Below are 18746 nucleotides of genomic sequence, written 5' to 3'. Positions count from 1 at the left end.
GTTTGTTGGAGCTCCTCCTGAGGGAGAGGGTAGGGGTCGCTGTTTGTTGGAGCGCTCCTCCTGAGGGTAGGGGTCGCTGTGTGGCTGGAGCTCGGTGTTTTCAGCTACAGAAGAAGACGAGGCGCAGAGACGTAGAGGAAGCCTCCAGCTGTTTGTATTCCTGTATCGTTGCTGTTCACATCATCCATCCCGTTGTCCGCGCGCCTCTGGATAATAACTTTCACCTCCGACAGCCACACAAGTTTTTAAAGGATCTATAGAAACCGTGATACGTTCATGTGCACGTTGCAGTGACAGCGGTAGGAAACATGTTTTGAGATTGATGCAAACATTGACAATATTAACACGTAGGCTATGAGTGTTTAATGTTTGAGTAGGCTACTCAGTAGGGCGTTTGTTCATCGAAGTCGGTCGCCAGAACAAATGACTGAATCCTTAAGTCTTGAATTTGAGCTCTTGGAAGGAACACAGCATGTGGTTTTATGTGTAAACTAAACTTAAAACATGGTGTAGTTTGGTTTGTCCTTTACACTGGTGCATTCATGTGACTGGCTTTGTGTTGTCTGTTCTTTTCACCCTTGCAGATGGCAGGAAGGGGAAGGCTGGTGCCCTGTGTGTGTCTGGGGCTGTTTGGCGTCCTGTGCTGGGTGTGGGTCTCCTTTGCCTCCTTTCCAGATGATCAACTGACCCTGGAGGCTTTGGATGCAGTGGACCGAGGAGCCTTTCAGCCCCAGAGTGCCCTATCAGAGATGGAGTTTGCCTCCATCAGTTCATACAGAGGACCTGGTAACAGTGACCGGCGCAGCAACAAAGAGCTGCCCATCATCCTCTGGTGGAGCGGGGGACTGTTCCCACATTTTCCAGGTGACACCGAACGCATCGACTGTGCCACGTCCTCCTGTCTGGTCACGAGCAACCGCAAGGTACCACAGCTATTTAACCTCACAAAGCTTTTCACCCAAACTCTTGGTTTAGATAAGGAGGAGTTGCATGCGTGCATTAGTATTAATTATCTCCGCAAGCTGTCCTGGCCGGTAACTTTACGTTTGATCTTGAAAGGTCCAACTGTACAAGCGGACAGCATCCATCATCTTTTATGGGACGGACTTCAGGGCATACGAGACGCCGCTGCCTCGTCTCCGCCACCAGACCTGGGCACTGTTCCATGAAGAGTCACCCATGAATAACTACATCCTCTCTCACAGCCCGGGAATCAGGTTGTTCAACTACACTGCCACGTTTCGCAGAGAGTCCGACTATCCCCTGACCCTGCAGTGGCTGCCCTCTCTGGGCTACTTGCTGCAGCCTGCAGCCGTGTCCTTGGAGGAGAAGAACCGTCTGAGGAGGGAGGGTCTGGCCCCCGTGCTTTACATGCAGTCTCACTGCGATGTGCCATCAAACAGAGACAGATATGTCAAGGAGCTCATGAAGTACATTGAGGTAGGAAACAGAGGAAGTCTTTAGGGATCAGGATGGAAGCATGCCAAATGGGTGTAGCTGTTTCCAGTCTAATGTCTGATTTTATAAAAAATAAAAAAAAAAGACTGCTGGCAATTTACCAGTTCACAGAGATCCAATTTTTTTTTCAATCATAGGTGCAACTAAGGTGCAGGTGTAGTTTTAATGCTGCAACACTGCTTTCCAAACAAAACAGGTTTCAGTTGGAGAGCAAACTGTGATATTACCACTAAACTTTCCGGTGTCTGCGGAAATGAGCCAGAGAACATGAGAGTAAATATTTGTGCACAGTGATTTGGTGGTGTATATTTCATTTTAATCTCACCCTCTACATTTTGAGTGCACACCTTTTAACCACTTTCAAAAATAATTACCAACTGGCTGATAAGGCATTTGAAATCTCTAGCTGAGGGTTGTTTCAATTTTCACTCTCACACACCCCTGCAAACAGGTCAGTAGCTAAAGGTCATTAACACCAACACCTCTGTAATTTCTTGGTAAATATTGCTTTCAGTGATGTTTGTGTATTCCCATCAGGGAAAGAAATGTTAAGAGTTCAATTAGAAATGTCTAATCAGGCTTTCATGAGAAATGCATTCCATTACATTTTTGTCAGTGCCTCATTAATAATTGTCTCCCCAGATATTTTCTAACTGTCCATTTGTCCTGCATTATTTCCGTCTCTGCAGGTGGACTCTTATGGGAAATGCTTGAACAACAAACCTCTACCCCAACATCTGGAGGACACAACCACCGCTACCGGTGAGGAACCCAGATTCATGAATTTTGTTTCACGCTACAAGTTCCACCTGGCGCTGGAGAACGGTCTGTGTCCGGATTACATGACTGAGAAACTGTGGCGGCCTCTCCATCAGGGCTGCGTGCCCGTCTATCGTGGCTCCTCTGTGGTGGCAAACTGGATGCCCAACGACCACTCTGCCATCATCATAGATGACTTCCCCTCGCCAAAAGCTCTCGCTGACTTCCTCAAACGTCTCGATGAGAATGACGATGAGTACGCAAAGTATTTAGAGTTCAAAAACCCCAGGCGAATTACCAACACTCGCTTGCTGGAGGGTCTAGAGACTCGTGAGTGGGGGGTTAATGACATGAGTAAACCAAACTACTTGAATGGATTTGAATGTTACGTGTGCAACCAGGAGAACGCACGACTGGCGGCAGAACGAGCCTACAGGAAAGCGCCGAAGAAGAACCCGCCCCCTCGGCCTAAAATGGCCGATAACTCTCACATGGGTTGCCCCCTGCCCAGCCCCGGGTACGGAGACGTCCAGGACTTACCTGAAGATGACGGGTGAGTCTGTCTTTGTAGTTATTCACCATGCAAGTCGTTAAATCCTGTTAGTTTCTGCTCTTCAATGTGAATGACAAATTTCCCGAGGGGTTGAGGAATCAGCCTATTTTAATTGTCTAATTAAAATATCCTCTATGATGAGCCTTATCTGTTTGTATATCTGTCTGCAGATGGTTGCAAATCTGGCCCCAGGATTACTGGCAAAGCCTTGACCAAGCAGAGGGGCTGGAGTCTCTGATAAGACATAACGAGTCAGACCCATCGCTGCTGTGGAAGCACATTCAAAACATAGCTGTGAGCAGAGCCAGAGGAAAACACTGACCCAGGCCTGGAAACAAACAGAGGATGGGGCACATCTATATTACAGGAGTGTCCCGTACTCTGAATCCCCCCAAGTTTAAATGGGGGGAATGAAGCAGAAGTGACTCATATTTTTGCACCTGAGCCAAAACTACTCCACTCTTATGAGCAGTTCAGTTATACTGCAACAGATTTTGATATCGTATTCTGCTGACGTGATACTTTTCTCCTTTTTTATCCTGAGTTCAGTAATGGGAAAATAATGTTTTAGAGTTCTATATGCTCATATTTTCAAGTCGTTTTATTACTATAACTGAGCTGACATCATTGCCCTTATTCTGCATTGCATTGTTAACATTAACTGCATGCAGTGCAGTTGCCCCAGAGATGCACATTCTCATGGGAGGCACATTTTCATTGCTTTGGGACAGAGCCAAAGACGTGTCCTCTGTACCAAGGGAGCTCTGCCTAACTGAGTGTGAAGACCATCAAGACAGTAGCCAATGAACTGCATTAGCTTCTCTACAGTTACTCAGCAGGTAGCCGATGGTTATTAGCTAAAGTCACATTTATGTACACAGCTATTTTAAGTGACTATGCAAGGGAACTATTATCTCACCAAGGAGTGGAGAAAGTCAAATTTAAAGTTAAGCACAACTCCCAGTGGGAAATCACCACTGCATTTGTAGAATTTCTGATGTTGCTACTTTATACTGTTACTCTAACTGTATTCTCACCATTTTCATGTGCAATAATCTTTTGAATACGGTAATGCTTTTCTAAAACATGTAACTGCTGGAGACTCCACAGCAGTGTGGTGTGTTTTTTAGTATGTTTGTATCACATATTTATACCAGGCTCATACAAATCATTTTATTTTGTTAACAAAGCATCTCATACACTTGAACACACTATTTTGTATCAAGAAGAACAAAATAAGTAAACATTTTTTTTAACAAAGTCATTTTCTTGTATAGCTAGTGTTGCTTAATTATAATATTATACCCCACTTGCCAGTATTAGCCTGTTGACAGCACATGTGAATGTGTTGCACAGACATATCCTTCATAGTTTACCGAGGCAGATACAACTCTCACCATCAGCGGGAAAAAAAACGTAGTAGTGTAACATGTTTGAGAAATTAGAAATTTAACCAAACGTAAGAATCATTGAGCAATCATATTGTTAAATTATAAGAGTGTCTGGTCACCCTTAACCACAGCAGAGTTCAAACTGAATGCAGTACAAACTTTGTGAAAGACCAGTTCTTACTTTTATATGCAAATGAACGTGAAAGGAGGCGGATGAGGACAAGAGACAAGAGACCCACTTAAGAGCTTTGTTAATCAGTCGAAAACTTTGGAGTAGCAGCTCTCGCAGTGGACTTTCCCTCCGTGTAGGAACATGCTGTAGATGAGGTCTCCCATAGGCTTACTACACACACCGCACTGAAAAAGTATGAGAATGTCATTAGAAATTTAATTTAAAAGTACAGTGCAGAGCCGTGTCTTTATTCTCCAGATTTAGTGACACTCTTTTTTTTCTTCAATACATGGCAGAGAGAACAAATTTAAGATGTGAAAGCAGAAATAACAAGTTAAACCTTGATACATAAACTGGAAATACACCAAAGTGATTACTAAAGTTAAAGAAATAGTTTGATATTTTTGGAAATATGCTTACTGCCTTGTTTATTGATAAGAGGATCGATGTCACTAATTTTCTATCAGTGCAATATCTGATGTCTAATATTATTTATTAGACATCTTATACTGCATATATATATTGCTTTAGAAATGTGCCCTACCCCTGTTTGCAGTTTTTATGTTGATCTAAGTTGAATGTCCTCTAACTAAATTTATCATTCATTATTGGTGAGGACATGAGGGCGACGTCCTGCTCTTGCCAAAGATGTGATTAAACACATTTTCCAAAATTTCAAACTATTTTCTCAAGGTGAACTGAAGCCCATTTTCTCCAGAGAGAAGTGAGAACACCACGGTGTACCTTCAGCAGGATTGTATCCGAGCAGACAGATTAATTACCTTGAAGCAGTCAGGGTGACAGTTGATGTTGAGGTGCTCAATGGTGATCTTGGCATCACTGCCCACCGGCTCTCCGCAGTATGTACAGTTGGATGACAGTGAGTCACTGGGGAAGACAGAGCGATTGAGACAAGTTAGCTTGGCTGGTGATGCAGAAACGGCTCTTGTGCAGCCTCAGCTCTTTCTGGTTAAATAACCTGTGACCTTTTCTGTCCTGTGTGCGGGAATTTAAGAAGTGTAAATAATCCTTTCATGTCCCTGCTTAGCCTCCTAATGAGCAGGCTTGGTGGAATTTCTGCCCTACTGCTTACATGTATTCGGTTTCATCAGAACAGGAAATAACAAGGCAGTGGGAGAAAGGGCTTAGGTTTAAAGCTGGTTTAAAACAGGTTTAAGGAATTGTGTTGTTAAGGATTTAAGTCGAAGAGCTGCTGTAAGAAAAACTAACAGAGACTAATATCAAATAATCTGACCCACTATGTAAACAAGAGCAAGTCTAAAAAGCTTTTTTTTAAGGAAAACATAGTTGTGGTTGCTGAGGTAAATGTGCATGCAGATGTAACCTTTACTACACACAGTGTGAAAGTAGCTGAAGAGGAAGTTAAATCAAAAATGAAAAAAGAGGTTTATGTTTGTGCAAGTGCTGAGATAAGTTTAGAATGTGCTGAGTAAAGTGTAGTTTTTAATTTGAAATGAAAACATGGAAAGCAGTAGTGTTGTCATTTAAAGTGTGACTGATAAATTGAGCCAGTAGTGTCAGCTAAAGTATAAATCCTTAAAGGAAAGATAAGAGTGTCTTAGCATGAAGAAGATATCAGTTGAAGTCTTCGACTGTAGTAACTGAAACCAGTTAAAGTAAACTGATGACAGACAGTGGAAATCGTTGGAGGTTTACTTGTTCAAAGTTCAAGACCTCTGATCTGAAAGGATTGGAAGTGTCCATTAAGTGCAAGAAGATTTTAGCTGAAGAGAAACATAAAATGTAGTCAGGAAGCAATTTTACATGTAACAACTGAAAGCAGCTGAAGTGTCACGGGATAAGGGCTGAGACTAATAGCTGGTGTATTACCTGGAGTAAGGGGATGGGCTTCTGTAGGAGTAACTGGTGGAGCTTGATGTCAAACCATCTGGCTCACTGTGGAAAGTAACTCATCATTAGAGCAGTGTTATTCAGCAGTAAATAATTTGTAAATAATGTAGTAGACCTACCTATCATATGGATATGTGGAGTTATGCAAGGCCAGCTCCGTTGTATTGACGTACTCCTTCACATATACAAACCCCCTTGAACAGAAGCAGGTGATGGAAAGAGTGAGTTCATATGCACAAGAGACATTAGTTGCCACTTTCATTCAAGAATCCAGTTTGTCAAATCACTCACTTTTTGGACTCGGGCTCTGGTGTCTCGACGCGACGGGTTTCCTCCATCACGGTCTTGGAAGGAGTTCTATAAGCGGAGAAAGAGTGCAGCGGTGTTAGTGTCAGCTCTGACTCTCTGATGACAGCAGTGTGATGGCTTATACAGAGGGACTTCACATCTGTCAAATGAAACTCAAGAGATAATCAGTTTCTGCCATATCTTGTTAATGGCATGCTGTTTAACGGGCTGTGATTTGACAAAAGGACATCTCTAATACACATCATTAATCTGACATCTGGAGAATGATAATTAGAGGGAAGGAAATGAGGGCAAATTGAAAGACAATGGGAGGGAAGATCTTGTCATTTAGCTTCAGCGACAGAGTTGAAGCAGGAGAATCATACAGAAGTTACAGGTAGGTTGAAATCTAGAGTTGAGCATTAAGGGGATACAGCTGCATTCCCACAGGGTTTGTTCATTCTCAGCCCCCAACTAAGACGGTTGTGTTACAAACATGTAGGCAAAGGCAGATGTGGTAAGTGAAAGTGTATAATATGCCTAGATGTCCTGAGAACAGTATGAATAAAGGAAAATAGAGCTGAAATTCCTAGACTCCTAAAAGACAAAAAAAAAAGTGTTTTTACATAAAGGGAGAAAATCAAGTGACCAGATAGTAGAACATAACACTCAGGAGACACTCTTGCATTATACTGTGATGCGAACAAGATCATAAACTTACCGATCCATAGCAGTCTCTGGTTCACTGTCTGTCTCCCTGGAAAGTAAAGAAAACTGTATTAGACTTTCACTGTACGCTGCATCAGCCAATAAGGTGGATGCAATCCAGCGAGCAAGAATTCTGTGGTTTTAATACGTGTATATAAAGCCGATCTTTCTAACTCACAGCTCCGGAGGGGTCGACATTTATTGACCAGGTGTGGTGTGCTGTGTTTTTGTACTGCAGCATTGCCTCATCCTGGGCCCTCCCCCCATGTATTGTAACTGCGTTAACCTACATGCCTCTCAAGCTCCCTATTCCTTCTAATGGCTTAAGTTTTCAATCATACATTGCAAGTTTTAAGAAGAAGTAGTAAGAAAAAAGTAAAACGTTTTCCACGTACTTGATGGTGGTGACGGTTTTGACTGTCTGCGTCTGTGTATTCTCAGGGCTACAAAACAGAGGACATTCCTGCATTATAATAAAGTCTGGCAGCACAGATTACAAGAAAAAAAACCACACAGTGACAGTATTAAAGTAAGAAAATAACAAGTCTAGAAGAAGCTGATTATTCTGAGTGAGCCATGAGGAACTTGTGTTTAGCTCACTTTCAATTAAATGGTTGACAGCCACTGAATTTTAAAGTGCTATAATCGCATCCTGCTCAAATGGTACAAAAAATAAAAGCACTTTATTATGCATTTAATAAGCTCAGCCACAGCAGAGATACCTTTCCTCCTCCTCCTCCTCCTCCTGCTCCTGCTCCTCTGCTTCTTCCTCCTCCTCTTCCTCCTCCTCTGCAGCGGGTGATGTCCACCTTCTCCACGGGGACTCGTTCTCAGCAGACCTTGAGAACAAAAAAGGACATGACATTGTAGCACGAGAGTCTGACGAATTCACAACACTCTGAATGCTGTTGGAGAAACAAAACAAAGAAAAGGCCGGAAGGGGATCTGTTTACGACAGTTGTGAGGGAAAGTTGTAACAAATATATACAGTATCTGACCTATTTTCATGAGCACCAGTGCACAATGTGTTCTGGCTCAATGACTAGATGCTGCAAAAGCCTAGTGACTTGACTGTAGTGAAAGGGAAGGAGGTTAGGGGAATAAAAGGAGCCGATATGCACCCGGGGCTTTTAACAAAAAGATGACTTACTTTTTCTCAAACACGATCAGCGTCTCTTGATCTTTAGCTCGGCCTTCGGGTTCAGGCTCTTGGCTGAGAGGGGACATACATTGAAAGGCTTTTAGCACATAATGGACAAGGATGGGTGCATGTAGATGACTGAAACATAGTCGGCTGCATTGTGTGGAAGTGTAAGAGAAAATTTAAGTGTGTCATCACCTCTCTTCTGGTGTGTCGGTATCCCATGTGAGTGCCCATGACCGTTTAGTCCTGAGCCTTAAAAGCCAAAGTGGAGGGAGGGAGAGAGAGAGAGAGAGAGAGCATGCAAAAGTTATGACAGATGAAGCATATCAGACACTGGTAACATATGCTGTTTGAGAAATTGATTTCTGCAGGCCCACACTGTTCGCTCCTTCCCCATCTCTCACTCACACATTCACAACACAACTCTGCACTAGGTTTAATACCTGGTGGTGTCCGTGTCGATGGGGATGACGCCTTCTGCAAGGGAATCCAGTGCATTACTGCTCATACTGTCACACACGCACACAAAAAAGGAGAAAATAAAACAGCAAAATTGAAAATGCAGTCACGTTAAAGAAACATCTTTTTCAAGGTCATTGAAGGTATGAATTTGCTGCTTTTCTCTGTTTAATAACTTTATAATTTGAATTATAATTGAATTAATTATGTCTTTTGCTCTGTTGGTCAGACGGAATAATTTGAATTCTAATTTTTTAATTTTTCAGAAACTATTTTCGGATATTTTAGTGACACTTATTTTACTCCTGGGCTGTGAATATGAATTATTACCCTTATCAATTAATTTGATTCTTATTTTTTTTTTATTAATCAACTCATTCTTTTAATTGTATAGAATATAGTAGAAAATGTCAATCACAACTTCTGAGGATTAGAGGTGATAGTCCAAAACCCCCAGAGGGATTTAATATACAATGATTCATGAAAAAGCAGCAAATCATCACATTCAAAAGCTGGAACCAATGATGATTAAAGGATTATCAAAACCGTTTCTAATTAATTTTCTGTCTAATTGATTAATTTTATAATCATTGCAGCACTAATATATTGCAAAAAAAAAGAAAGAAATCTGCAAATGTATCAATTCTGGGAATAACTGTTACTTGTTGCCTCATTTTGCACTAAATTTGCTTAATTTAAAGAGTTAGGGGGCAAACAACTGACTTTTCTTCTGGACTTGGATCCTCATTCTCCAAGGAGGGGGTTGATGCACTGAAAAAATAAAAATAAATCAACATAATTATATGAATAAGATATATTGTGGCCACAGTGTGTGTTGATAGCAACTGATTTTGAACAACAATTATTGTAATAACAACTTGTTAAATGAAGTAAATAGGTGGCAAAGAGGGTGTTATGTAGTAACATGCTACAATCAGAGGTTACACTAGAAAAAGAAGAATTTGCATTTTCATTCCTGGTACCTGTTGATGGAAATATCTGCGAGGGGCTGGAGCAGGTCAGACGAGCTGCAATAGAGAAAAGTGGCTCATAATCAGAAACTGCTGCATTATGCATGCCGAGATGCTATCTGGCTGGCTGGAAAACAGTCACAGCTCCAAACCAATATGATTACCTGTTAGGGGATGTGGTCCCTATCGGATATGGATCAAACGGATCAGCCGAGCTGAAAAACAATTTCACACTGATTTCACTCTCAATTGTCAGCATGGCCCATCTTGTGTTGGAGGAATTCTGATCACATTGACTCATAATGGAAAGATTTAATGCAGTTTGAATGGTAAACAGAAACACAGAGGAGCTTGGGGCCAGACTCAATCAAAAATCAGAATCTGGATGTCTTTGACAAATGGAAAGACTGTTCTGCTGCAGAATAGCAAAATCTGTGTATTTCATGTTTTCTTCACCTAGAACGAACCCTGATTGCAGTTAATATCAATTAAACTGAACAAATCATTAACATTATCAATTTTGTTTTCAGATATTCAACTGACAACTGCATTCCTTCTTCTATAGATAGATATATGTCTTTATTAACTAAAGTATAAAGAATCTATTATATGACCCACATTAAACTCAATTTGCCTGTTTAACAGAAATGAGACTGTATCTTACAATTGAATCAATTTTTAAAGCAAATTTGATTTTTTCCACTCAGTGTCAGTGGAGTAAACTATTCTTTTTAACACACATTTACATATATATTACATACAATGTAACACAGACATCTTAAAGCATTAGCCCATGTGATGTGGCAGTAAATAAAATAATCTCGATTCAGTGACTGTAATTGTCACATGTGTGCTCCAGGGATTTGCATTGTCTTCTCCACTGCACAGCGGCAAGACAGAAAAGTAAAGAGGGTGGTACGGATGAATGGCATGATGGGAAGAGAAAAGAGGGCAAGTAAAGGTTAGTGTGGTTCTTCTCATACACTATTTACAACGTCAGTCCATTAGAAAAGCCTGAAATCCACTGAACGATATAACGAGCATGAAAACCATCTGAATATAGTACAGAGCCGTGTGTGTGCACGCGCGTGTGTGTGTGTGTGTATGTGTGCTCCCGTACCTTTCTTCAGTAATGATCACAGTTTTGGTGGTTGTAGTGACTGTCTCTGTGGGGCTGACAGGCAAAGGAGACACACAGCACAGTTGCAGGCAGGAGTTAGTATAAATCATTACAAGGCATATCTGAATTGAATGCATTTCTTAGCAGAAACAGCTCTGCATGGATAGTTAATTGTTTAAGAGCAGCCTGTCATCTCCCTCTACCTTTGTGTTGCTTTGGCTGTCTCATCTGTCTGCTTCTCCTCCTCTCGCTGCGTGCTGAGGCTGGCAGAGACAAAACAAAGCCGCAATACTAATCAGTACAGAACATTCTCTTCTATTTCCAGTCGCGCTGCAGATAAGACGTGGCTCTCCATTTCAAAGTATTACTCAGTCGCTTCAGGAATCTGCGACTTTCGTTTCCATCTAACACGGAGCAGGGGTTAAAATAGAATGCTGGGAGTAGAGGAGCCCTGATTTATGGATCAAACTTGAGGCGGATGGGGTTTATTAAAAATCTTACACCCCAGGGAGCTGAGACCCCCCTCCCCCCATCTGTAGTGATAAAACTTAATGGTACACAAGGAGGGAGGAAGGGGAGGAGGGACGGGGAGCAGAGACCATCGCATGTCTACCTCCTTCTCACCTGGGTGTCTCTGTGTTGATTGGAATGACATCATCAGCCAGGAGATCCAGGGCGCTGCTGGTCTTCGCTGGTTCTGCCTCACTAAATAAATTAAACCCAAAAGTCAAATACAGAGCAGTTGTTGTTTTTTTTCTTTTCTTTTCTTTTGCTGTGTGTTTTCCAACTCTAGAAAGGTAAGTTAAGGTAATGCTTCTGCTTGCTACTGGCAAGGGAGCTATTGATTTTCCACTGATGAAATGATAATTCTTCGCATAACTCTCTATTTGGGGCTTTGGGTGGGAAAGAGCTCTTCCTATACCTGTCTAGTCCGCTGAGCAGATCCTGACTCCAGCGTCCTGGGCTGGGGGGAACAGGCACTGCTGACTCCTCCGGACTGCGGAGGCGGAAAACAGGAGAGGAAGAGGAAGAGGAGAAGATGATGAACAAAGGGGGATTTTGGAGTCAGAGGAGATTTCAAAGCAAGAGGAGGCCAGTTGAGGTAGAGGAGGGACGGGGGGAGGGGGAGCATTCAAAGTCCAACAGTGCCACCTTCTGAAGATTCAGAAAATTGCTTATGTGAGGATGACTTAATTGCACAATCAGGAAGAACATATTTTTAACAAACCCATCATTAAGAGCCAGGAGATCCTCTGTTACTGGTTCACTGTTCCTGAGTGCTGAAGCTGGCTCCTCTTCAACACTACAGACAGTAAGAAAGGAAATCACTGCAACTGCTTTGGCACACATCTTTATACTGTATTACACTGCCACCGTTAATGAAGACTAATTTGGGACACCCTCTTGGTGGTTTAAAAAAAAACAGAAACTGAGGTGGCATATTTTGTTAGTACTTTGAAGTGAACACAGTGGTAGGTTGTTACTATGTGATTCCTTGCCAACTCTGATAGGAATGAGGAAGGTGTTGGTTTTGTACCCGTTCTCTGCCGTGTGGCCATCCTCCTTGTGTTTTACAGGTTCTGGCTCATAATCATTGGCGCTGGAGAGGAAAAAATCTCTAATTATCAGATGGCATGTTGTTAACACTTAAGGCAGGTGGTTATTTTTTTCATACTAGTATCAGCTGCTTTAATCCATTTCCTTTTCTGGTACCTGGTTGAACTTGTGTCGAAAGAGATGAGGGTGCCAAACAGGGCGGCGTGAGGGTCAACACTGGAGCTGTGAAGATGGATGGAGAGTAAACATGTGGCATTCCAAGGCAGCTTTCAATCACACAAGTGAAAAGAATGAGAGCAAACATTACATAAACCTTAAGAAAACAATCTCACAGCTTATTTAAACTGTTGCTAATGATATTTAATTATCATAAAATTTAAGTATTTGCACAAACATTACAGTGGTAGAAGTAAAAAACAACAACAGATATTTTGCTTAAAAGTAAAAACATAAATGCCTGCTTACAAGTAAAATCATTTGTTCAAATTATTGCTAAAGAGTGCAAAAGAAAAAAAGGCTCCTGTGAATGTTATATTTTCATTTTATATATTCAGTTACTGAACTAATGGCACAAATACTTTAATGTGTAGGCAGGAATGTGTAGTGCAGTTTTATCATCTTTATATAAAGTTTGGTTGTGTAACAATCCACAATATAATTTGTCTATCTTTGTGAGCAAAATGTGCATATACAATGTTTCCAGCAAATTGTTTATTAAAGGTATTTAAAAAAAAAAAAAAAAAAAAAAAGTACAATAGCTATGCAGTAGAAGTACAAAGTAGAACGTAATAGAAACACTCATGTAAAATTATTTAAGCATATGACTTGAGTGCTGTACTTAAACTGCACTGCATCACTAGTACTTGGCTATAATATGTGTCAGCACTGATTTTGGTTGGTAAGAATCTCACCTTGGCTTTGGAGAAGGTTCAGGCTCAGGTTCAAATTCTGGTTCTGGTTCTGTGTTCACCGTAGTTGTGATTGGTGATGCTGGGGTAAGTGGAACCAGAGGGGTGTCCGCTGGCCCAGAATCATCTGAATCATCCTGAAGGTCTGGGTCTGTGCAGACCACTTCAACACACACAGGGACAAGCTCGGGGAGGGGCGTGGCCACCTTGGTGCACCCAGGTTTCATGTCTTCAAAAGGATCTTTCTTTGTAAGAGACACTGGAGCGAGCTCTTCTTCCACAGGCTTCGGTGCAGCCTCCTCCTTAGGAGTCACTGGCTCATTAGCAGCTGTTTTCACAGTGGTGTCAACTCTGTAAACAACACAGATAATGAATGAAGACAAAGGAACAGTTAGTCACTTGTTGCGCTGGAAACAGAAACATGGCACACGACTCACATTTTCCTGGATCTGGGCTGAGGCGCGGAGGCAACAGATGTGACGGGGGCGACGGGGGAGGGAGGCGGAGAGCTGGCAGGTGCTGGAGTCGGAGTGCTCTCATCATCATCATCATCGTCATCGTCAAGTATCTCCACCCTGCACATATGTAGCCATGCACACATGCGCACGAGCGTGAATGCGTGCAAAGTTGAGTGTGCAAAACATTCATAAAAACAGACAGACGTCTCAACATAATGTCACACTCTTGGATCAACAGGTTTTTCTTTTCAGTGTCAAATATTTTAGAGGGAGAATTCACCTTTTAGCTACAAATGATGGAGTGACGGTGTCAGGTGGATTTTCAGGTGGAGACCTGTGGATCAACACACAGCTGTCAGAAGTAAACTCTTGCATCTTTTTTATTATGTAACTAATTTCATTTATCATAACAGGACTCCAAAAACAAGATAAACACAAGGAGATATTCTTACTCGTATTTCTTAGCAGCAGAAAACACATAAGACCGTTGCCTGACTGCAGATTTCTTCAGAACACTGCTGGCTGCCTCCGTGCTGTGAAATGAGTCATTATGATGTTAATGTCATCTCTGTCCTGGGCGTGAGACTTCAAAATTTGGATGGTGTTCTTTGGACCATCCAACTTTGCACCATTGCATCACCACCTGCAGAGTCTCACCGTTTGTCCTTTTCCTCCTGGCTAAGCTGGTCCTCATTGCTGTCCAAAGGAGACCTCACAGTGTGGGGGGCTCTGAGGAACACAAGTACAAACATACACCTAATGAAAACCCATTCTCTCTCAGCTGCCGGCAGTTCACGGGGTAATCTGATTTGTGCACACTCACATCCTCTTGTAGCCCTCTGAAGTTTTTTTGTTAAATTGTGTTGTTTTACTGTGAAAAGAAGAGAATAAGTGGCAATGTGTGCTTCACTACTCAGACCATTAAGTCTGCTCATTCAAGACAGAGAAGCTCTTACCTTATGCCGTTAGATGTTGAGGATGAAGTGGGCTTGTCATCGAGTTTCGTGAAAACGCCTCTGAACGAAAAACAAAAAGTGTGAATGGATAAAAACCTTTTCTCTCCGTAATAATGACCCATGCAATTCTGTTTTCAGTGCTCAGATCTCCCTGTGTCTGAGCGGATAGGCCTGTATAGATGGGATTCTTAAATGCTTGAGCCTGAGATAGACTCTATTGGTCCCATTTGAAAAAGATTCAGCAAAGTCTTCTAAAACCAGAATAATAAGGTCATAATTTCACAAATCAAGTCTTACCTGATCAGATATCCTGATGTTGGTGCCCTAAGATCACAACAGAGACTTTTATAATTAGCACAATCACTGTTTTGTGGGAGGTGTCAAAGTGCTGAGTGAGCCACATGAGAAACCTGTGTTTACCTTTCAGTGTTTGGCTTGGTGGGTGACACAGTGGGTTTTGTTGGTGAAGACACTGGACTGGTCTCAGCAGGGGCTCCATTTATACGGCCAGCTCTCACTTCTGCTAACCTGTATTGATGCACAGGAATTTGTCTAATCAGGTTACTGAGTAATAGAAAATATGGGCAGAACATTATTTGAAACTATGAGTGTCGCAATATACCAGTATTGATCATATCTGTGATATTTTAAGTAAATATCGTGGTGATATATGTGATAACATTGTGATACAGGTGTATATTTTTTGTTTATCATTTCATCTAGTTGCCTTGTCACTATCCATCCAGTGAAATTGTTCTAGATATGTTTTTTGGTTGTTTTTTTTTTAGAAAACACATGTTAGACAAAGTTAAAGATGATTTTTGGCCAACTGTATGATTATTGCCATTCTTTTCTGAATTTTTTGAATAGGTATTGCGACAATAGTGTTATTGTGAGTTTGTTTACCAGGGTTTCTCTGTGGTCTCAGTTTGAGGTTGATTGTTACGCTGCAACCAGCTCGCATCTCCCTTCAGCTTGGTGCGCACCTTGGTGGTACGAAACACAGCCGCTCTGTCCCCCTCTGAAACACACACACGTACGTACATGTCACATACCCCACACAACATCTGAGATGATATACACGGTGTAGGCTGCATCTTAATGATATGTTAGTCACAGTCTGCCTGATAGGGGCATGATTTTCAGTCCACTTTGGGCTGAAATAAACATCATCTAATCACACACTTGCATTTTGCATTAAATCAGGGAAATGGCTGAATTTATAGAGTCAACACTGCCCAGTGCAGAGACTGAGAGATGCCCTGTAATGACCTCTCCTTTATTAGAGGACTATGTCATTCAGATCAGATCATTCACCTTTTTCACTGCTTGACATGCTTGTTCTAGAGGCTTCTCTCTCTTCTTTGGTCTGCTTTCTTCCCAGGCCACCTACAGGGAAATATAATTACAAACACATTGAGATTAGTGACTGATTGTATTCAAAAGAAATGAACAATCTTGATTTATTACAACACAGTCAGTTTCAAAACGGTCATTCCCACAATAGGTCCCCTCCTAACAAGGAACACGTGTTCTGTAAAGCATTCCTCAGTCTCATCCTTAAGAAATGTGGATCATCCAGTTCAACCACTTTCAAAAATTACTGCTGTTTCCTAAATATGAATGGGCAGCACATACATGCATATGATTCTTTGTCCTTGAATAAAGGATATAATTACACAGAATGTCTTATGCGATTGGGAAAATATTGCTTAGTTGACCTCGACAGTTATTTATGATCAGAAATGAACTCAATGGGAAATTCACTTCCCTGAGGAACTTAAGGGGGGGAGAAAGAAAACACTAATGAAACACTGACGAGCATTCCCTTATCTCAAAGTAGGCGCAGGCTACAGCTTATGCAAAATTATGGCGCACTGCCAAACTCAGAAAACTCAAAATGCAGATATAACTTGTAAACTCCTGAGGCTGTGAATTCACTTCTTCTGAAGCACATAACCACAATATCTCTTGAAGATACTGTCCTGAATACTAGTGACAGGACAGGTACACCAAGGGCTCAGAGAGCATATTTATTCTGGCTTTAACACATCAGTCCACACATGATAAATGATTAATGAGGAGCAATGGCATTTAAGACAGACCGAGGAGCAAGACAGACAACTCTACTGACAAGCAATTATGGCAGAGAAACACCCAGAAAAATGAGAGTAAACACTATCACCAGTTGACATTTTCAGCAAACAGTTTACATAGCATGATAGAACACTTTGACAATTTCTCTTCTCTCGGCTGCTGATCACCAAAGCTCTGAATACACAAAGTATCCGGGTTATTTGCTGCATCACATCCTGAATAATACAAACATCTGCCAGTCAGAGCACCCACCTGCTGTCGCTTTATATCCCACAGTTCAATGAAGACTCAGTAACTGTGTGTTCCTCTAAGTGTGGCTGGTGTGTGCAAAGGGAAAGTCTTCCTCTGTCTGACAGGTGTTTCACTCGCTGAGCTAGTGAACAGGTACGGGCGTAAGCACTAACAAGCCCAGCCAGTCGAGGTAGGTGGATGTGGGGTGGAGCAGTGCTTGTTTGGTTATTTGTGTGTGTGTGTGTGTGTGTGTGTGCGTGCGCGCGCGCATGTTGGTGTACATGCGTAACACAGGTTGCTAAGAACTCATTTTTGTTTACTACATCTGTGCTTTGTTAATACCCGTCACGCAGGTGGCTAAGGATCAGCTCCGACAGTGAGCAAGAGCGACAAATGGAAGAGAACCACGACAGCATGGCACACGCAAATGAAGCAACTTGCAGCGACAGCTCCAGTGGGAATTCTGCTCTCATGCTCACTGGGTAGGGAAACCCAGGGAGAGAGGCATGATTCAAATGAGATTGAAAACAACACACAATTGAACTGAGATAAACAGAAACGGTGGTTCAATAAACATCATATGCAGGTCAATCTAAGCAATTTCTTAAAATTACACTCACAGATGCATGTATGTGTGTTTATATACTGTACACACACACACACACACACACACACACACACACACACGTTCCTTGCCTTGAAGAATTGATTTTCTCACATATTAGGTGTTTGGTAAATGTCAAAAGTGATGTATTTTATCCTATTGTGGGATATAAAGCAGGTAAAAAATGACATGATAAAATTTACACCTGTGCTTAACAATGTTAAAAAAGTGTCTGTGTTTGAGAGACAAAAATATGATGAGTCTTTGCTACTGTGAACAGTGCAACAATTTCTTCAACAAATGGCACTCAAGGGTGTGTGGGGATCAACCTACCATTGTTTCTGTACAAATAATAATTTTTAAAAAGCATTCTCACACATGCTGCGCATACATTTACAAAAGACTTTTAAAACAGAAAAGGGTGTGAATAGATTTCGCAATATGCCACAGAAAGTAGGTGGAAGAGAAAATTAGCAAGTCTGAGAGCCAAAGTTTCACTCTGCTGAGCACACTGGCAAGTGTTAACACTTGAGTCTATCTACATGGATCCCTCTCCCTCTCTCCCCAGGAACACGAAACCAGTCTGACGGCCTTGCCCGGTGACTCTAGACTCTCGCAGTGAATCATTTGGGTGCTGCTGGTGTAGAATTAAAACGAGAATGCAAAGTATCTGAGCTCACCCTCCACCTTATTTCCACCACACCAAGACAGGGAATGACAAAAATGATAACAAAAAAAGAATCAAGGAAAAGAAAACCTCTATAGTGGCTTCTCAATAGTGTCATTGATACATATAGTATGAAAAATACAAACAGGTTACTATAGTTTCTATTGATGACATTTTGTAACCATGCCATTAGGCTATATAAGTTCCAAAATGACATACTTAACATGGACATGGAAGGATTGCAGTTGACAATGCATTTTTACTGTTTTATCTTTTTTGTTTTTGCCCATCCCATTATTGTATTTGATGACAGCCTTTGAAGAGTATTCTAGCAGTTTGCGCAACTTGTAAAAACACATGCCATGGTGATGGT

At 41.6% G+C, this 18746-nt stretch overlaps 2 protein-coding genes across 3 annotated transcripts in view; one reads left to right on the top strand and one right to left on the bottom strand.

Moving 5' to 3' along the window:
- Positions 1 to 4072, top strand: part of pofut4 (protein O-fucosyltransferase 4) — a 53500-nt gene extending 49428 nt beyond the window's left edge. Inside the window, exons 1-5 of one of the 2 annotated variants that reach the window (XM_085790115.1) lie at positions 123 to 299; positions 585 to 923; positions 1060 to 1440; positions 2148 to 2770; positions 2941 to 4072. In XM_085790115.1, coding sequence (XP_085646241.1) covers positions 585 to 923; positions 1060 to 1440; positions 2148 to 2770; positions 2941 to 3091 — 1494 coding nt within the window. In that variant the 5' untranslated portion in view covers positions 123 to 299 and the 3' untranslated portion in view covers positions 3092 to 4072. Of the gene's footprint in view, positions 1 to 122; positions 300 to 584; positions 924 to 1059; positions 1441 to 2147; positions 2771 to 2940 lie in introns of those variants that run through there. The other variant, XM_085790116.1, reaches the window with a different exon arrangement.
- znf185 (zinc finger protein 185 with LIM domain) lies at positions 3930 to 17249 on the bottom strand. Its single transcript, XM_085790117.1, has 34 exons — positions 17124 to 17249; positions 16092 to 16163; positions 15681 to 15795; positions 15195 to 15302; positions 15072 to 15098; positions 14775 to 14834; positions 14642 to 14689; positions 14476 to 14547; positions 14271 to 14351; positions 14099 to 14152; positions 13798 to 13935; positions 13364 to 13711; positions 12609 to 12674; positions 12433 to 12495; positions 12124 to 12198; positions 11818 to 11892; positions 11520 to 11600; positions 11099 to 11158; positions 10896 to 10949; positions 10599 to 10655; positions 9940 to 9993; positions 9788 to 9832; positions 9528 to 9575; positions 8789 to 8854; positions 8541 to 8597; positions 8352 to 8414; positions 7924 to 8040; positions 7597 to 7644; positions 7215 to 7250; positions 6497 to 6562; positions 6325 to 6399; positions 6185 to 6250; positions 5116 to 5221; positions 3930 to 4518 (listed from the first exon to the last, which is right to left on the bottom strand). Exons 2-34 carry the CDS (start codon positions 16108 to 16110, stop codon positions 4417 to 4419), a joined length of 2550 nt encoding a protein of 849 aa, XP_085646243.1. The 5' UTR covers positions 16111 to 16163; positions 17124 to 17249; the 3' UTR covers positions 3930 to 4416.
- Positions 17250 to 18746: the final 1497 nt, after the last annotated feature.

The sequence above is a fragment of the Trachurus japonicus genome, chromosome 10 (genome assembly GCF_045865225.1).
Source record: "Trachurus japonicus isolate A0001 chromosome 10, Traja_1.0".
In the NCBI taxonomy this organism is placed as follows: Eukaryota; Metazoa; Chordata; class Actinopteri; order Carangiformes; family Carangidae; genus Trachurus; species Trachurus japonicus.
Note: the sequence above shows the minus strand (reverse complement) of the source record. Positions and strands in the feature narration are given on the sequence as shown.